Raw genomic sequence first — 16,446 nt, forward strand, 5'->3', positions numbered from 1 at the left:
TTTGCAGTCTTCATTGTTCATTAAACAAATTGCAAAAGATTCACCAACACAGATGTCCAGAATACTGTGGAATTTTGAGATGAAAACCAAGCTTTTTTGTATTGGATTCAATGGTGTCCGAATACATCCATTTAACTATTGACGTCACGCGCATACGTCATCATACATAGACGTTTTCAACCGGAAGTTTAGCGGGAAATTTAAAATTGCACTTTATAAGTTAACCCGGCCGTATTGGCATGTGTTGCAATGTTAAGATTTCATCATTGATGTATAAACTATCAGACTGCGTGGTCGGTAATAGTGGGTTTCAGTAGGCCTTTAACGTCACACCTCACTAAGAATAATTTTAAATGTATATCTCGGCCATAGATCAGTGGTTTTCAAACTTGTTTCACCAACTAACACCCCAGAAAACACTTGGCTTTACCACAATAATGACCAACATTCAAATTCAGTAGCATAGTGGGCCTAAGTATTCATTGAAAATAAGTCACAGGTTTTATTTATCAAGTATATTTCATATTTTGGGCCACAGTTTGAACTATTACACTGGGTTTTAGTATAGGAAAATAAAACACTGTACTTTAGTGATTATTTGACGCTCCACTAGATGGAGCCTTGAGAATAACTGCCCATCCATCCATCCAAGATTTTACATGTAAACAAACTGTTGCGTCACAGTCCACACTATGGTGAGTTCAAGAACCGCCGAAATGAGTAGGACATAACAGTGTTCATCAAATAGTGTCACCAGTGAAGCAGACACACAAACATATTACACAGTGGTAGTTCTAACAAGGTTTGTGTCATGTTTGTCTTCAAACAAAAAACATACTAAAACAATGTTTTTTTAACCCATCTTTTTCCATTTTCAATCCTTTTTTAAAAATGCTCCAGGGAGCCACTATGGCGGCACTAAAGGTTTGCTGACCCCTGTCTTAGAGCAACAGGTTGGATTTTGCTAACACTATCATTTAGTGCAGCATTCTTTTGTGTCAGAAAGTCTCCTCCAATTACATCTTGCCTGCAGCTTTGCATTACAAAGCCACCTCACCTGTAGGCAGAGATCCTCTTGAATTCTCCACCTGCAGTGGAGCCTACACCACACCAACCACAGTGGGAGGAGAGCGCCGCAAGGTCATCAGACCGGCTTGCTAGATTAGACGAATGCCTAACCCACCGCTGTCTAACTCAAGGCACATCTGGCCGTCGCACTATTTAAAGTGCCTGTAAAATATAAGACAGACTTTGAATTTCATCCTACAATAGGGAAAGGATGCGGTTGTAGAGCAGATTGTACACAGCAGAACACTAAAACCTAATAAAAAAAACAATAACAACTGAGTAATAACAATGAAAGTAGTGCAAAAGTCACAAAAATGTTGTGCACTCCCGAAAAGGTTGGAAGCAAAAAGTCAAAATGACATGCAAAAAGAAGAGGAAAACATTAGAAAACACAAAGGAGGGAAGAAAAGAGCAAAAAGCTGCTGTAGAAAGCTGCCAATCAATACAGCACTTCATCTTGTTTTCAAAATGGACAGAAAAAATGTTACCGCATGAAACCAAAGTTCCTACTTGATGCAACAAGTTATTCCGAATGAAACTTTAAAACTGTATCTGCTTGTCATCTCGACTTCTGATTCCAAAGACAGCTATCCATCAGTTTGTTGGTAAATAATGACAATCAAAAGTAGGGCCGATTGTGTAATAATATCATGAAGCAACTGCACATTTATTTTGTTTCGCTTTTTTCAAGTGGCCCTGTGAGGTGAATTGGAACTGTGAGGAAAAGCCCACGATGAAAAAAGGGTTTTTCACACAAGAAGCCTACAAAGTTTGTTAAAAAAATATATTTAATTTACAATATCAAAAATACAATAAATATGTGTTATTGCTCTACTGAGTGAATGAATGGATAACTGATTCAGGATTATATATACAAGCTCAAAAATGTCTCCAAACTGGACCAAAACGGAAAGTAATCAGACTTTTGGAATCAAAGTACTCGTGTCCGAGCTTTTCCTGAAAGAGGACAGGAGCATACACTTGACATACAAATAAAAGATAAGACCACAAATGTTTTTCAATTTGATAAAAGTACAAAACCCAACACCAGTGAAGTTGGCACGTTGTGTAAATCGGAAATAAAAACAGAATACAATGAAAGGTACATACAGCTTTTGGAGCAACATATGTTGCCATCCAAGCAACATTATCCTGGACGCCCCTGCTTATTTCAGCAAGACAATGCCAAGCCACGTGTTACAACAGCGTGGCTTCGTAGTAAAAGAGTGCGGGTACTAGACTGGCCCTCCTGTAGTCCAGACATTGAAAATGTGTGGTGCAAAATGAAGGCTAAAATATCAGAAGGTAGACTGTTGAACAACTAAAGCTGTACATCAAGCAAGATTGGGAAATAATTCCACTTCAAAAATGTGTCTCCTCAGTTCCCAAACCTTCACTGAGTGTTGTTAAAAGGAAAGGCCATGTAACACAGTGGTAAAAATGCCTTTTTTTAAATGTGTTGCTGCTATTAAATTCTAAGTTCATGATTTTTTGCCCAAAAAAACAAAGTTTACCAGTGGGAACATGAAATATCTTGTCTTTGCAGTCTATTCAATTGAATATAAGTTGAAAAAGATTTGCAAATCATGGTATTCTCTTTTTATTTACCATTTACACAAAGTGGCAACCTCACTGCTTTTGGCTTTTGTAAATAAATGTGACTGATTAAGTATTTAATAACATGTTTATGAACGTTAATTATTCTCTTCTTTTTCTTGTTAATGAACAGCCTGTATTATCATTGATGAGAGCATATGGAATCAAATCAAATAAAAAAAACTCCAAAGTGCCTCACCTGCCTTCAACCTCACTACACGTCACTGTTTAAGATGACGTCACTGACTAGATTCATTTAACAAGTGACCTTTTGAACCTCCTTTCTCCAGGCAACTCCGGTCATACCAAAGTGTAGGCTTGTGCGCAAAGGTCACTGCAGGTGATTGCCACTATGGCCTTTAAGCGTTAGAATCCCCCAAGCTGAGGAATGTATGCATGCATTTATTATGATAGGTCTCATTTGACCACTGACTCCATTTTGCACAGGGAGTGTTTTTCAATGTGTGAATTTTACAGCACTGCTTGATTCTCACAATAATAAACATACTAATAAGATATACCTCTCCGACAGTGTTGAGGACAAGAGAATATTGTCATATTTACAGATATCTTTTTTTCTTACTAAAGCAGGCCTGGGCAATTATTTTGACTCGGGGGTGCCAAATTTAGAGAAAAAATTTTGAAAAAACCCCACAAAAACCTTGACTATATATATACACTACCGTTCAAAAGTTTGGGGTCACATCGAAATGTCCTTATTTTTGAAGGAAAAGCACTGTACTTTTCAATGAAGATAACTTTAAACTAGTCTTAACTTTAAAGAAATACACTCTATACATTGCTAATGTGGTAAATGACTATTCTAGCTGCAAATGTCTGGTTTTTGGTGCAATATCTACATAGGTGTATAGAGGCCCATTTCCAGAAACTATCACTCCAGTGTTCTAATGGTACAATGTGTTTGCTCATTGGCTCAGAAGGCTAATTGATGATTAGAAAACCCTTGTGCAATCATGTTCACACATCTGAAAACAGTTTATCTCGTTACAGAAGCTACAAAACTGACCTTCCTTTGAGCAGATTGAGTTTCTGGAGCATCACATTTGTGGGGTCAATTAAATGCTCAAAATGGCCAGAAAAAGAGAACTTTCATCTGAAACTCGACAGTCTATTCTTGTTCTTAGAAATGAAGGCTATTCCACAAAATTGTTTGGTATCTGCTTTACAGTATGTGTGCTTGGGTCCTATTTTTGGAACACTAATACAAAACCTCACAATAATGTCTAATTGAAAGCTAAAAATGTTATGACAGACCGCCTTAATAAAAGGGAATTACATTTGACATTTTTTTATTGAATGAGACACCCAGAATGTACATGAAAATAAAGAATGTGGGATTTACAACATTAACTATGAAGGATAAAACACTGAATATTGACAGCATATGAACGTCACACCCCCTCTCCATCCACATATTTTACAATCAAGCGAAACGCAAGAAAAATGCAACAAACACAGTGAAATATGAATGCAAATGGTTAAAAACAAAACCCACCTACAATCTGATACATGTGATATATCACTAAGCTTTAGAACTCTGTTGTAAAAATCTCCTTCCACGTCTGTCCCTGACACCCACATTTCAGGCTCTGGAAACACTCTGTGGAAACGCTCCCCACCCACACTGCTTGGTGCCTCGTCTGAGCTGCTGTGACTTACATTACCATAGTCACTAATTAGATGACCATAGTAACTAATTAGATGACCTTTGTAACTAATTAGATGACCATAGTAACTAATTACATTACCAGAGTAACTAATTAGATGACCATAGTAACTAATAAGATTACCATAGTAACTAATTACATTACCATATTAACTAATTACATGACCATAGTAACTCATTAGATGACCATAGTAACTAATTACATGACCATAGTAACTCATTAGATGACCATAGTAACTAATTATATGACCATAGTAACTAATTACATGACCATAGTAACTAATTAGATAACCATAGTAACTAATTAGATGACCATAGTAACTAATTACATGACCATAGTAACTAATTACATGACCATAGTAGCTCATTAGATGACCATAGTTACTCATTAGATGACCATAGTAACTAATAAGATGACCATAGTAACTAATTACATGACCATAGTAACTAATTAGATGACCATAGTAACTAATTATATGACCATAGTAACTCATTATATGACCATAGTAACTAATTAGATGACCATAGTAACTAATTACATGACCATAGTAACTAATTACATGACCATAGTAGCTCATTAGATGACCATAGTAACTCATTAGATGACCATAGTAACTAATAAGATGACCATAGTAACTAATTACATGACCATAGTAACTAATTAGATGACCATAGTAACTAATTATATGACCATAGTAACTCATTATATGACCATAGTAACTAATTAGATGACCATAGTAACTAATTACATGACCATAGTAACTAATTAGATGACCATAGTAACTCATTAGATGACCATAGTAACTAATTACATGACCATAGTAACTAATTACATGACCATAGTAACTCATTAGATGACCATAGTAACTCATTAGATGACCATAGTAACTAATTAGATGACCATAGTAACTAGTATATGATGCATATTCCAAGCATTGAAAGACTTAGTATAGTTGAAGACTTACAGTCATTAGAAAACATCACTGCACATCATAATGGCAGCTACACTTTACATCTTAAACATCTAAAAAAATGATTTGGGAATGTCCGGCGGGCCAGATTGAAAGGCTTAACGGGCCTCATGTGGCCCCCGGACCTTAATTTGCCCAGGTCTGTACTGGAGTATGTCGTTCAACCTGTATAATAAGAATACTCAACCTTTATAGGCATTAAAACATACATTTTACCAACCTTTTTTTCTGCAACTTTTCATTAGAAAAAGAGAAATCCATTTTCTGACATGACATGTGACCACGTAAGAAATGTGTTAGCTCTCACAAAGACGTAATGCAACATTTGCAGGGTCTAACATTCCAACTTTCAATGGTTGGAAACATTTTCCAGTCTTCACAAGCCCTGAGGCTGGAGAGGGAGTCTGTATGGGCAAGTATCCACTCAATCTGCTCGGGTAGTTGCACCTTATAAAGGAGGAGTGGAGCTCTCCAAGTTCTTGCACTCCTCGCTCCTCACGGACAATGACATCGCTGCTCATGCACGCTAAATGAGCTAAACGGAGCTCATTGTGCACCATAGTCCTTGCAGGTCAACGTACTACTACAGATAAGATACCAAATAACTTCAAAGTAGGTAATGAACAGTAAACATTGCATGGGTCTATTTTGTCACGTTAGAAGAAAATAATGTTGTTTCTTTGTGCTTTTTGCTAATTTCTCAGTAGAGATAAGGATGCTCCTCTATTTTGCATCAGTGCTGTTGGCCACAACTCTGACCTGTGTCTGGACCCAAGACCTGCAAAACAACAGGAAAGCTAAATCTCGCACAAAAACCTTGGCTGCAAATCTTTATGATGGACAAGGTAAGCAAAATATAAGACTGCTCTATTAACCATATTCACTTGTGTTGTGTCTGAAATCTAAGTTTTCTGCGATTGAACGTGGACACGAAGTCCTTACAGCAGTGATGTTCGACTAAATTATTTTGTTGAGTTTTCTTTTCTAAAAAGCTAAGGTCTTATTCCTTCACTATCAGTCTTATCTTGTATATTCCAGAAAACCAGCGTCCTCTAGAGCAGTGGTTCTCAAATGGGGGTACGCGTACCCCTGGGGGTACTTGAAGGTATGCCAAGGGGTACGTGAGTTTTTTTAAAAAATGTCTGTCAAAAAGAACTGTGAAAAGAAATGCAACAATGCAATATTCAGTGTTGACAGCTAGATTTTTTGTGGACATGTTCCATAAATATTGATGTTAAAGATTTCTTTTTTTGTGAAGAAATGTTTAGAATTAAGTTCATGAATCCAGATGGATCTCTATTACAATCCCCAAAGAGGGCACTTTAAGTTGATGATTACTTCTATGTGTAGAAATCTTTATTTATAATTGAATCACTTGTTTATTTTTTGAACAAGTTTTTAGTCATTTTTATATCTTTTTTTCCAAATAGTTCAAGAAAGACCACAACAAATGAGCAATATTTGCACTGTTATACAATTTAATAAATCAGAAAATGATGACATAGTGCTGTATTTTACTGCTTTCTCTCTTTTTTTCAACCAAAAATGCTTTGCTCTGATTAGGGGGTACTTGAATTAAAAAAATGTTCACAGGGGGTACATCACTGAAAAAAGGTTGAGAACCACTGCTCTAGAGTAAACATTTGAGGACATTTTGCACTGCAGGTCTATTGCAGACCTGGGCAAAATAGGGCCCGCGGGCCACATGCGGCCCATTAAGATTTTCTATCCGGCCCGCCGGACGTTCTACATCATTTTTTTTAGACCTCCGTCCATCCATTTTCTACCGCTTATTCCCTTCGGGGTCGCTGGAGCCTATCTCAGCTACAATCGGGCGGAAGGCGGAGTACACCCTGGACGAGTCGCCACCTCATCGCAGTTTTTTAGACCTTTAACATCAAAAGTGTATTTGCCATTATGATGTGCAGTGATGTTTTTAAATGACTAAGTCTTGAACTACAGAAAGTAATTCAATGGTTGAAATCTGCACTTTTGAGTGTTTATTAGGGTAATCTAGGTCACAGCAGCTCAGATCTGCAGGAACAAAGCAGAGTGGGCGGGGTTTGTTTACAGAGCAGCCAGTATGTGTCAGAAACAGATGCGGAAGCAGATTTTTACAACATATTTCTGCGTAAAAGTGATAATATATATCATATTGTAGGTGTTTATTACACTTTGCATTCATATTTTGCTGTTTGTTACATTTTTGTTGTGTTTTGCTTGATTGTAAAAGATACACACAACTATGGAGGAGCTGGTCTGAGAAATAAAAGATGTTCAAATGTTGTTAATATTCAGTGTTTTATTGTTCACAGTTAATCTTGTAAATCCCATTTTCTTTATTTTTATGCACATTTTGGGTGTCCCATTCAGTAAAAAACTGTAAAATTCCATTCCGTTTTTTTGAGGTAGTCTGTCATAACTTTTTTAGAACTATCTGACATTGTGACTTTTGGTATTAGTGTTCCTGAAAAAAGGGAGCCAAACACACATACTGTACAACAGGTTTTTACAGCTAAATGTGTATATATCATTTATACACACTGGCATCCCAGACACTTTTTTTCTCTCAATGTGGCCCCCGAGTCTAAATATTTGCCCAGCTCTGCTCTATTAGGTCAGAGTCACAGGAGTGTTGTGCTGTTTTTAGGGGCCTTCTGCAAAAAGGCAGGTCAAAGGTCATCTCTATGACAGCCCTATAGCGTTTTTAAGAGCCTGCTACAAAAAGGTGTTTTGAACTGAACTCACAGGCCACCAGTTGGATAGAACAAATAATGAAAAATAGGGGACCTAAAATGAAACCTTTAGGAACACTTTTAGTAAAACTAAATAAGTTGAAAAAATGACTACTGACTGCCTCTGAAGTAAACGACTCCTAAGTTTCACATGATGAAAAAAAAAATGTTACCAGCTAAAAAGGACAGGACTGGGGTGTAAATAATAGGTTTGGACCCCAGTGTTTTATGTTTGCTAGCATTGTTCAAATGCAATGCAAGGATCAGCCAATGTGTTTACAGGGGGTCCAAGTCCAAGTTCCTCTATGAAACAGTCTTTTTAGGAATTTTCCACAAAAAATGTTGTCTCAGTTTTGAACTGAACTGGGGGGTCGGTATGGATTCGCCCCTGCCTGAAAGAGGAACTGCACTTTTTTTGGAATTTTGCCTATTCACAATCATTATGAAAGACATGACAACAGATGTATTTTTGTTTTAACGCATTGTAAATATTAAATACATGCGATTAAAAGTCTGCTTACAATTAGTGTTGTGTCGTTCGCGAACGATTCGTTCGAACGAACAAATCTTTTGAGTGAACGTACTGAACCGAATCTCTTCATGAACTGATTCGTTCCTTTCTCAGTTCAGTTGAGCTCTGCCGCGACCATGCCGGTATGAGTGGAACTGCCGCATTCTGTGAATCACTGAACCCTCGACGTCGGCGAACGACGCAGCCAATGAGAGGGCGGGGTGAGGGACTGAGCGAACGATTCGTTCACTGCGGATTAACGACATGAATCACTCAGTGAACGACAACGCTCTCGCTCTCTGCTCTGCTTGCCCCAATGCCGCGAGTGATTCTCCTCCCGTCGCGGGGATATGTTTCATGCCATTGACATCCGTTCTCCATTCATTCTCCAAGCTAACAGCTAATGTTGACTTAAGCCACATGAAAACAAACACACACACGCGCCCCGTCCCCATTATCTCAACACATAAAGTTATGAGAGTAGAGGAGACAGAAAGAAACTCAGTGCAGCCGGGCAAGGCTGAGCAGCAGCGACGCGAAAGGGAAGGGGGGGGGGGGGGTAAAGTGTAGGGCAGGCTGTTTTGAGAAGATTTAAAATAAAAATAATAACTAATGTATGTACACATACATAGGCTATTATTTACACAGTTATTGTAACAAAAATACATTTTTTCCTTGGCGGTCAATTCTGATTCATATTATTATTATTATTATTATTATTATTATTATTATTATTATTATTATTATTATTATTATTATTATTATTATTATCCCTTCTACTACAACTGTTATTGATTTTTATATTATTTAAGCTATTTATTTTCTTTTTCATTGCATATTTAAGTTGATATTTCCATTTTTATATTTTTAAATGTAAGCTACAGAAATTTTAGTTTTAATGTTGGCATTTCTGGCACTTGGTTTAATATTTGTTTTGTTTTATTTAAGGTTGCCTATTTATTTTCTTTTTGTTTGCACATTTAAGTTGATATTTTCTTTGTTATATTTTTAAACGTAGGCTACAGAACATTTAGTTTTTATGTTGGCATTTCTTGCTCTTAATTTATTTGTTTTATTTTGAAGGTATTTATTTTCTTTATTTATTTATTGTCGCTGAGGACGTGATTCAGGTTCGCGCTGCACTCACTCACTCATTCAGAATCAGGACTCGCGAACCTACTGACACAGAGAAGTGACTGTGTCGCGGAGGAGGACGTCACATTGAGGCTCTCGTTCAGTCACTGTGCGCGTCGTTCATTGGGTGCTGAGGGCTTGTGTCGTTCGCAAACTGACACACACCGAGATCTGCCGCTGGGGAAGCTGTTACTGACTGACTCATGATTCGCCGACCTGCACACAGAACTGCTGCTGCAGAAGTGATTCAGGTTCACGTACTGAACTGTGCTGACTGTGGCGCTGTGTCAGTCACTGATTCGAGTGATTCAGTACAGTCAAAATAACTGCCGATCCCATCACTACTGTGTAGGGACTCGCATTCACCCTATTTGCTGCTTCTCCCGCGAATGTCTGCACTGTACTGTACTACGCACGCCCCCAAAAGAAAAAATAGAGGGGGGGGATTCGGTGAACAAATTTTTTGAACGAATCAATTTAAGGAACCGATTCTAGTGATTCAGTACAGGCAAAAGAACTGCCGTGCCCATCACTACTTACAATGGAGCCTATTGGTGCCGCTCTATCCTGTCTTTAAAGCCCTTAAAAAAACATCCAAACACCTCCATTTAGGTTTTATATACATCAAGGGTGTCCAAACTTTTTCCACTGAGCGCCGCACACGGAAAAGTTAAAGCATGTGGGGGCCATTTTGATATTTTTCATTTTCAAACCATAACAAAATATATGCATTTTTTTATTTATTTTACCTTTAGGGGTCCTGGGGACCATAAAGAGTCTCAGTCATTAAAATGTTAAAAATAAGTCAGATTATTATTATTTTTTAATTATTTAACGCTTGCAGTAAATCTCTATATCAACTTCAAGTTGATATAAAGTAATACAAATTTTAAAAAATGTTTTATGGCTTTTCTGTCAAAAACAACTTAGTTTTTGTTATAGTAAAACTGAAATATGCATTATTTATTCATTAGAGCCCTAAAAGATCAATAATGCAGGACACCATTGATTTTAATTCTTTCATATTTTTGAGTAATCACAGTGAAAAGATAAATAAAAAATCACTAAATATATTTGGGATCCAAAAGGTGCCCCACTCATAAAGTGATACATTTTTATTAAGTTTTTCTTTTACTTTCAACACTTAAGTTACGAGATGAACTTCAGATATATCTGTCGATTTTATGCTGGAACTATTATTTTGTTTGTTTTATGCGCTTTTGTCAAAGAAAACTTTGATGTTTTTATATGGCTACTACACAATATAAGCAATATTTAACACATAAAACATTTTAAAGTGAAATATTTGAAGTAATTGGAGCCCTGAAAATAATTCATTATAACATGGATTTTTTTGTCTTTTTTTTTTTTTTTTGAGCAATGGCAAAAAAAGAAAAATGAAGAAAGACAATAGAAAAAAAACAGCCCGCATGGCAGCTTTTGTGTCAACATTGCAACTTTTTCTCGTTAGATTTCACCTCATTCCACTTTTTTTAATGTTCTTTTTTATTTTTACAATAGTATTTCCAGAATGTGTGGCGGGCCGGTAAACAATTAGCTGAGGGCCGCAAATGGCCCCCGGGCCGCACTTTGGACACCCCTGATATACATGATGTAAGTATATATGTATGTATGAGTGGCGGGCCGTGCGTTTCCCACCTAGGCCTTCAGTGACATCAGACTTCAATGATTACCTCTCATAATTGATGTCACCACATTGCCATTGCTGGAGAAATACTATACAGAAACACATTTACACACTACTGTAATTGAAACACATCAACAGTGTACAAAACCGGTTATTTTGTGGCGCATCTAAAAATCAATTAAAACACATCAGCAATTAAAACATATCTTAGATGGTGCTGTCAAAATTAAAATCGCAAAAAACATATTAAAAGGGAAAAAATAAAATATTTTAACTCACAATTAGTACGACCTATTCGACCCCTCGTCGTCGACTTATTCGAGTGGAAATGGCGGGCATATACCCATTTCATCGCCAGAACAGCTTACGGGTCGTGGAGGTCGACGGCAATTTTGACAGAGACTGCGTAAAATCTGTTTGACGTACCTTTTTTTCACGGCCTACCACGGCCGACCCGGAAGACCCTCAACAGACTACGGGTGGAGCAGGGGAGGTGCAAAGCACTGTTGAAAACATGGAACTATCACACAGAGGACAGGTGTGGCTGTGGAGCAGTACAGACAATGTCCCACCTGCTGGAATGTGGCGACGCCCCCCATTGAAGCCCCCAGCACCTGGCAGAACCCACTCCAACAGCTGTGTCCTGCGCCAGATACTGGCAAAATGACATCTGAGATTGCAAAGGACTCGAAGAAGAAGAAGCTTCCGGGTTGGCCAACATCGTCTCACAAGATGTAGTTTCTCTTTGAATATCCTTCTTGAAAATGGCCTTGCAAATATATATCTGCCACCTTAATCAACCTTTTCTTCTCCTTCTCTGCTAGCCTGGTCTGGCTACGACGCAACACTTCCTGCTTCCTGCTAAATTGCAATTTGTGATTGGATACTCACTTTGGAGTGACAAGTGAGTATCCAATCACGGTCTCGTTAACATCAGGCTACCTAGATAGGCTACTGTGAACAACTTGTGATCTGATTGGCTATCGCAACTGTCTATCAACTGTATGTGTTCTCAAATTCATCCACTAACGGTCACGGTGAGTATCCAATCACAGGACGCCTAAATGTCACGTTCAAGGTGAGGCCAGCTAGAAGGTCTTATTGACAACAACTCGTGATTTGATTGGCTAGCGCAACTGTCTATCAACTGTATGTGCCCGTTCACTTGAAAGTGCATAGACGCTTGCAGATTTGGTACAGCATGGCAACATAAGCTAGCTGATTTCTGATTGGATACAAACTCCAACCTAAAAACAACAGCACTGGAAGGAGCATAATATGACAGGAAGAGAATATGAATACTTTTCGATATTTAGGGAAAATCAATTAAAAAATGATTTTATCTTTAATTATGGTGATGATTTCTGGTTATGTTAGGCCAGCAGAGAAGGTCTTGCTGTCCATGACGGCACACCACTGATTAGTAACAGGTACATTTATAGTAACAATTAATATTTACGTATTTATTTAATTCAAAAGAGCCAACAAACATACTAAAACATCACTTACTGTACAATGTCTGCTGTCATTAGGATGCCAACTGCTAGGATGTTCATACAGTTTAGATCAGGGGTAGGGAACCTATGGCTCTAGAGCCAGATGTGGCTCTTTTGATGACTGCATCTGGCTCTCAGATCAATCTTAGCTGACACTGCTTAACACAATAAGTAATGAATAATTCCGCTGGTAATCACAGTGTTAAAAATAACCACGTATCAACCAGACTACAAAGCCATCAGCAAAACCATGCAGCACCAGAAGTCGCATTAATGGTAAGAAATATTTCATTTATTATTGGTTAGCTTCAGAACAACATTGTTATTAAAAAGAATAAGAGACTCATTATACTCTAAAAATGTTGTTCTTACTTAAAAATGCACGCATTTAGTTGTATTCATTGTTAAAAAATATTATACGGCTCTCACGGAAATACATTTTAAAATATTTGGCTTTCATGGCTCTCTCAGCCATAAAGGTTCCCGATCCCTGGTTTAGATGAAGAATGACTCATAGTCCTTGAGTGTGAGACCAAGCGTCTTGTCCTGTTGTTCTCGACATTCCCGGGTCTAAATCGGCTTTCAAAGTGTGCCAACTTGTCGGAATACGTCGTCTTCCTTCTACTATCCAGGTGAGAGGCATGATTTATGATCTAGAAAAAGTTTGCAGAGCATGGAAACGCGAAAGCAGCTCATCAGTCAATCATGTGAAGATTGGCACGCAAGCTTGTGATCACGGCGCCGCTATAAATAGTTGGTCTGCGTTAGCGCTTATAATAACAATATCACTAATACTTGGTTACTATTCAAGTCACGAAATGTAAATGGAGTATTGTTGGCAGTTTTTGAATGATTATTTATTGGGTTTTAAGGGCGGAATAGAGGACGTCCCATTGACTACGCTTTAAGCTGACTTTTTTTATGTTTATGTACGAGTTGAATGCTTTTTTTTTTTAATCCATCCGTCGTCATGTCTTTAACAATAATTATGAACAATAGGCAAACCCCCCCTCCCAAAATTTCCCCTTTGAAGGAAGTATGTTTGGGAACCTGAACTTTGTTTTCTCTGGATAGCCATCCTCGATGAAGATTGCAGCCTGGAGCTTTCCTTTCTGATGGACAGCTCCGAGAGTGCCAAGGATAACCATGAGCAGGAGAAGCAGTTTGCTATGAACTTGGTGAATAAACTCCAAGGCCTGAAGCTGAATTCGGGCCGCAGCATGAGCCTGAGGGTGGCCCTGCTCCAATACAGCAGCCATGTCATCACGGAGCAAAGGTTCAGCGACTGGAGGGGACTGGAGAATTTTAGGAACCGTGTGACTCCCATCATCTACATCGGCCATGGCACCTACACCACCTACGCCATCACCAACATGACCAAGATCTACATGGAGGAGTCCAGCCAGGGGAGCATCAAAGTAGCCGTTCTCCTCACAGATGGCTCCTCGCACCCGAGGAACCCGGATATTTTCACTGCTGTTGCTGACGCCAAGAACCAGGGCATCAAATTCTTCACTCTTGGCATCACCCGGACCGCCAACGAGCCCACCAATGTAGCCCAACTTCGAATGATCGCCAGCTCTCCTGCATCCGAATTTCTCCACAATTTGCAGGACAAGGATATAGTTGAGAAAATAGCTTCTAAGATTGTGAGTATACCTTTGAATCACGCAACAATTCACTGTGCATTGCATACTGATTAGAAGTTATAGAGGCTGTTTGCAACTTGCTCAAAGTAACATTTTTCAAACCAAAATATATAAATAAAACACCACCGACTATCTTACGTTAATGATTTAAAAGAGCATACAGTACAGGCCAACAGTTTGGACACACCTTCTACTCATTAAATGTAATGTTTTCTTCATTTTCATAACTATTTACATTGTTGATTGTCACATCAAAACTATGAATGAACACATGTGGAGTTATGTACTTAACAAAAAAAAGGTGAAATAACTGAAAACATGTTTTATATTGTAGTTTCTTCAAAATAGCCACCCTTTGCTCTGATTACTGCTTTGCACACTCTTGGCATTCTCTCCATGAGCTTCGAGCACACCTGTGAAGTGAAAACCATTTCAGGTGACTACCTCTTAAAGCTCATGGGAGAGAATGCCAAGATTGTGCGAAAAGGTAATCAGAGCAAAGGGTGGCTATCTTGAAGAAACTAGAATATTAAACATGTTGTCAGTTATTTCACCTTTTTTTGTTAAGTACATAAATCCACATGTGTTCATTCATAGTTTTGATGTGACAATCTACAATGTAAATAGTCGTGAAAATAAAGAAAACACATTGAATGAGGAGAAGGTGTGTCCTAACTTTTGGCCTGCACTGTATATATTTTTTCCCAATTGTTAATTATATGCAATAAAAATTGCTCAATGCCCCAAAGAATTAGTCTAGCGCAGGGGTCACCAACCTTTTTGAAAGCAAGAGCTACTTCTTGGGTACTGATTAATGCGAAGGGCTACCAGTTTGATACACACTTAAATAAATTGCCAGAAATAGCCAATTTGCTCAATTTACCTTTAACTCTATGTTATTATTAATAATTAATGATATTTACACTTAATTGAACGGTTTAAAAGAGGAGAAAACACGAAAAAAATGACAATTAAATTTTGAAACATAGTTTATCTTCAATTTCGACTCTCTAAAATTCAAAATTCAACCGAAAAAAAGAAGAGAAAAACTAGCTAACTCGAATCTTTTTGAAAAAATTTAAAAAATAATTTATGGAACATCATTACTAATTTTTCCTGATTAAGATTAATTTTAGAATTTTGATGACATGTTTTAAATAGGTTAAAATCCAATCTGCACTTTGTTAGAATATATAACAAATTGGACCAAGCTATATTTCTAACAAAGACAAATCATTATTTCTTCTAGATTTTCCAGAACAAACATTTTAAAAGAAATTCAAAAGACTTTGAAATAAGATTAAAATTTGATTCTACAGATTTTCCAGAATAATTTTTTTGAATTTTAATGATAATAGGTTTGAAGAAGTATTTCACAAATATTCTTCGTCGAAAAAACAGAAGCTAATATGAAGAATTAAATTAAAATGTATTTATTATTCTTTACAATAATAATAAAAAAAATTACTTGAACATTGATTTAAATTGTCAGGAAAGAAGAGGAAGGAAATTAAAAGGTAAATCGGTATATGTGTTTAAAAATCCTAAAATAATTTTTAAGGTTGGATTTTTTCTCTAAAATCGTCTTTCTGAAAGTTATAAGAAGCAAAGTAAAAAAATTAATGAATTTATTTAAACAAGTGAAGACCAAGTCTTTAAAATATTTTCTTGGATTTTCAAATTCTATTTGAGTTTTGTCTCTCTTAGAATTAAAAATGTCGGGCAAAGTGAGACCAGCTTGCTAGTAAATAAATACAATTTAAAAAATAGAGGCAGCTCACTGGTAAGTGCTGCTATTTGAGCTATTTTTAGAACAGGCCAGCGGGCTACTCATCTGGTCCTTACGGGCTAGCTGGTGCCCGCGGGCACCGCGTTGGTGACCCCTGGTCTAGCGTTCATGGTTGTCAGACTGTCACTCACTGCTGTCTAATACACACGTAGACGCCTGGAG

General features: G+C 37.5%; 1 protein-coding gene across 3 annotated transcripts in view; it reads left to right on the top strand.

Annotated features, from left to right (window-relative positions):
- The window catches only part of col28a2a (collagen, type XXVIII, alpha 2a), an 84,589-nt gene that overhangs the window by 9,612 nt on the left and 58,531 nt on the right, over positions 1-16,446 (top strand). The window contains exons 1-3 of one of the 3 annotated variants that reach the window (XM_062069849.1): positions 5,817-5,934; positions 6,027-6,167; positions 13,921-14,495. In XM_062069849.1, the coding sequence (XP_061925833.1) occupies positions 6,038-6,167; positions 13,921-14,495 (705 nt within the window). In that variant the 5' untranslated portion in view covers positions 5,817-5,934; positions 6,027-6,037. Of the gene's footprint in view, positions 1-5,816; positions 5,939-6,026; positions 6,168-13,920; positions 14,496-16,446 lie in introns of those variants that run through there. The other 2 variants (XM_062069850.1, XM_062069848.1) reach the window with 2 other exon arrangements.

Source organism: Entelurus aequoreus, linkage group LG14 (assembly GCF_033978785.1).
Source record: "Entelurus aequoreus isolate RoL-2023_Sb linkage group LG14, RoL_Eaeq_v1.1, whole genome shotgun sequence".
NCBI lineage: Eukaryota > Metazoa > Chordata > Actinopteri > Syngnathiformes > Syngnathidae > Entelurus > Entelurus aequoreus.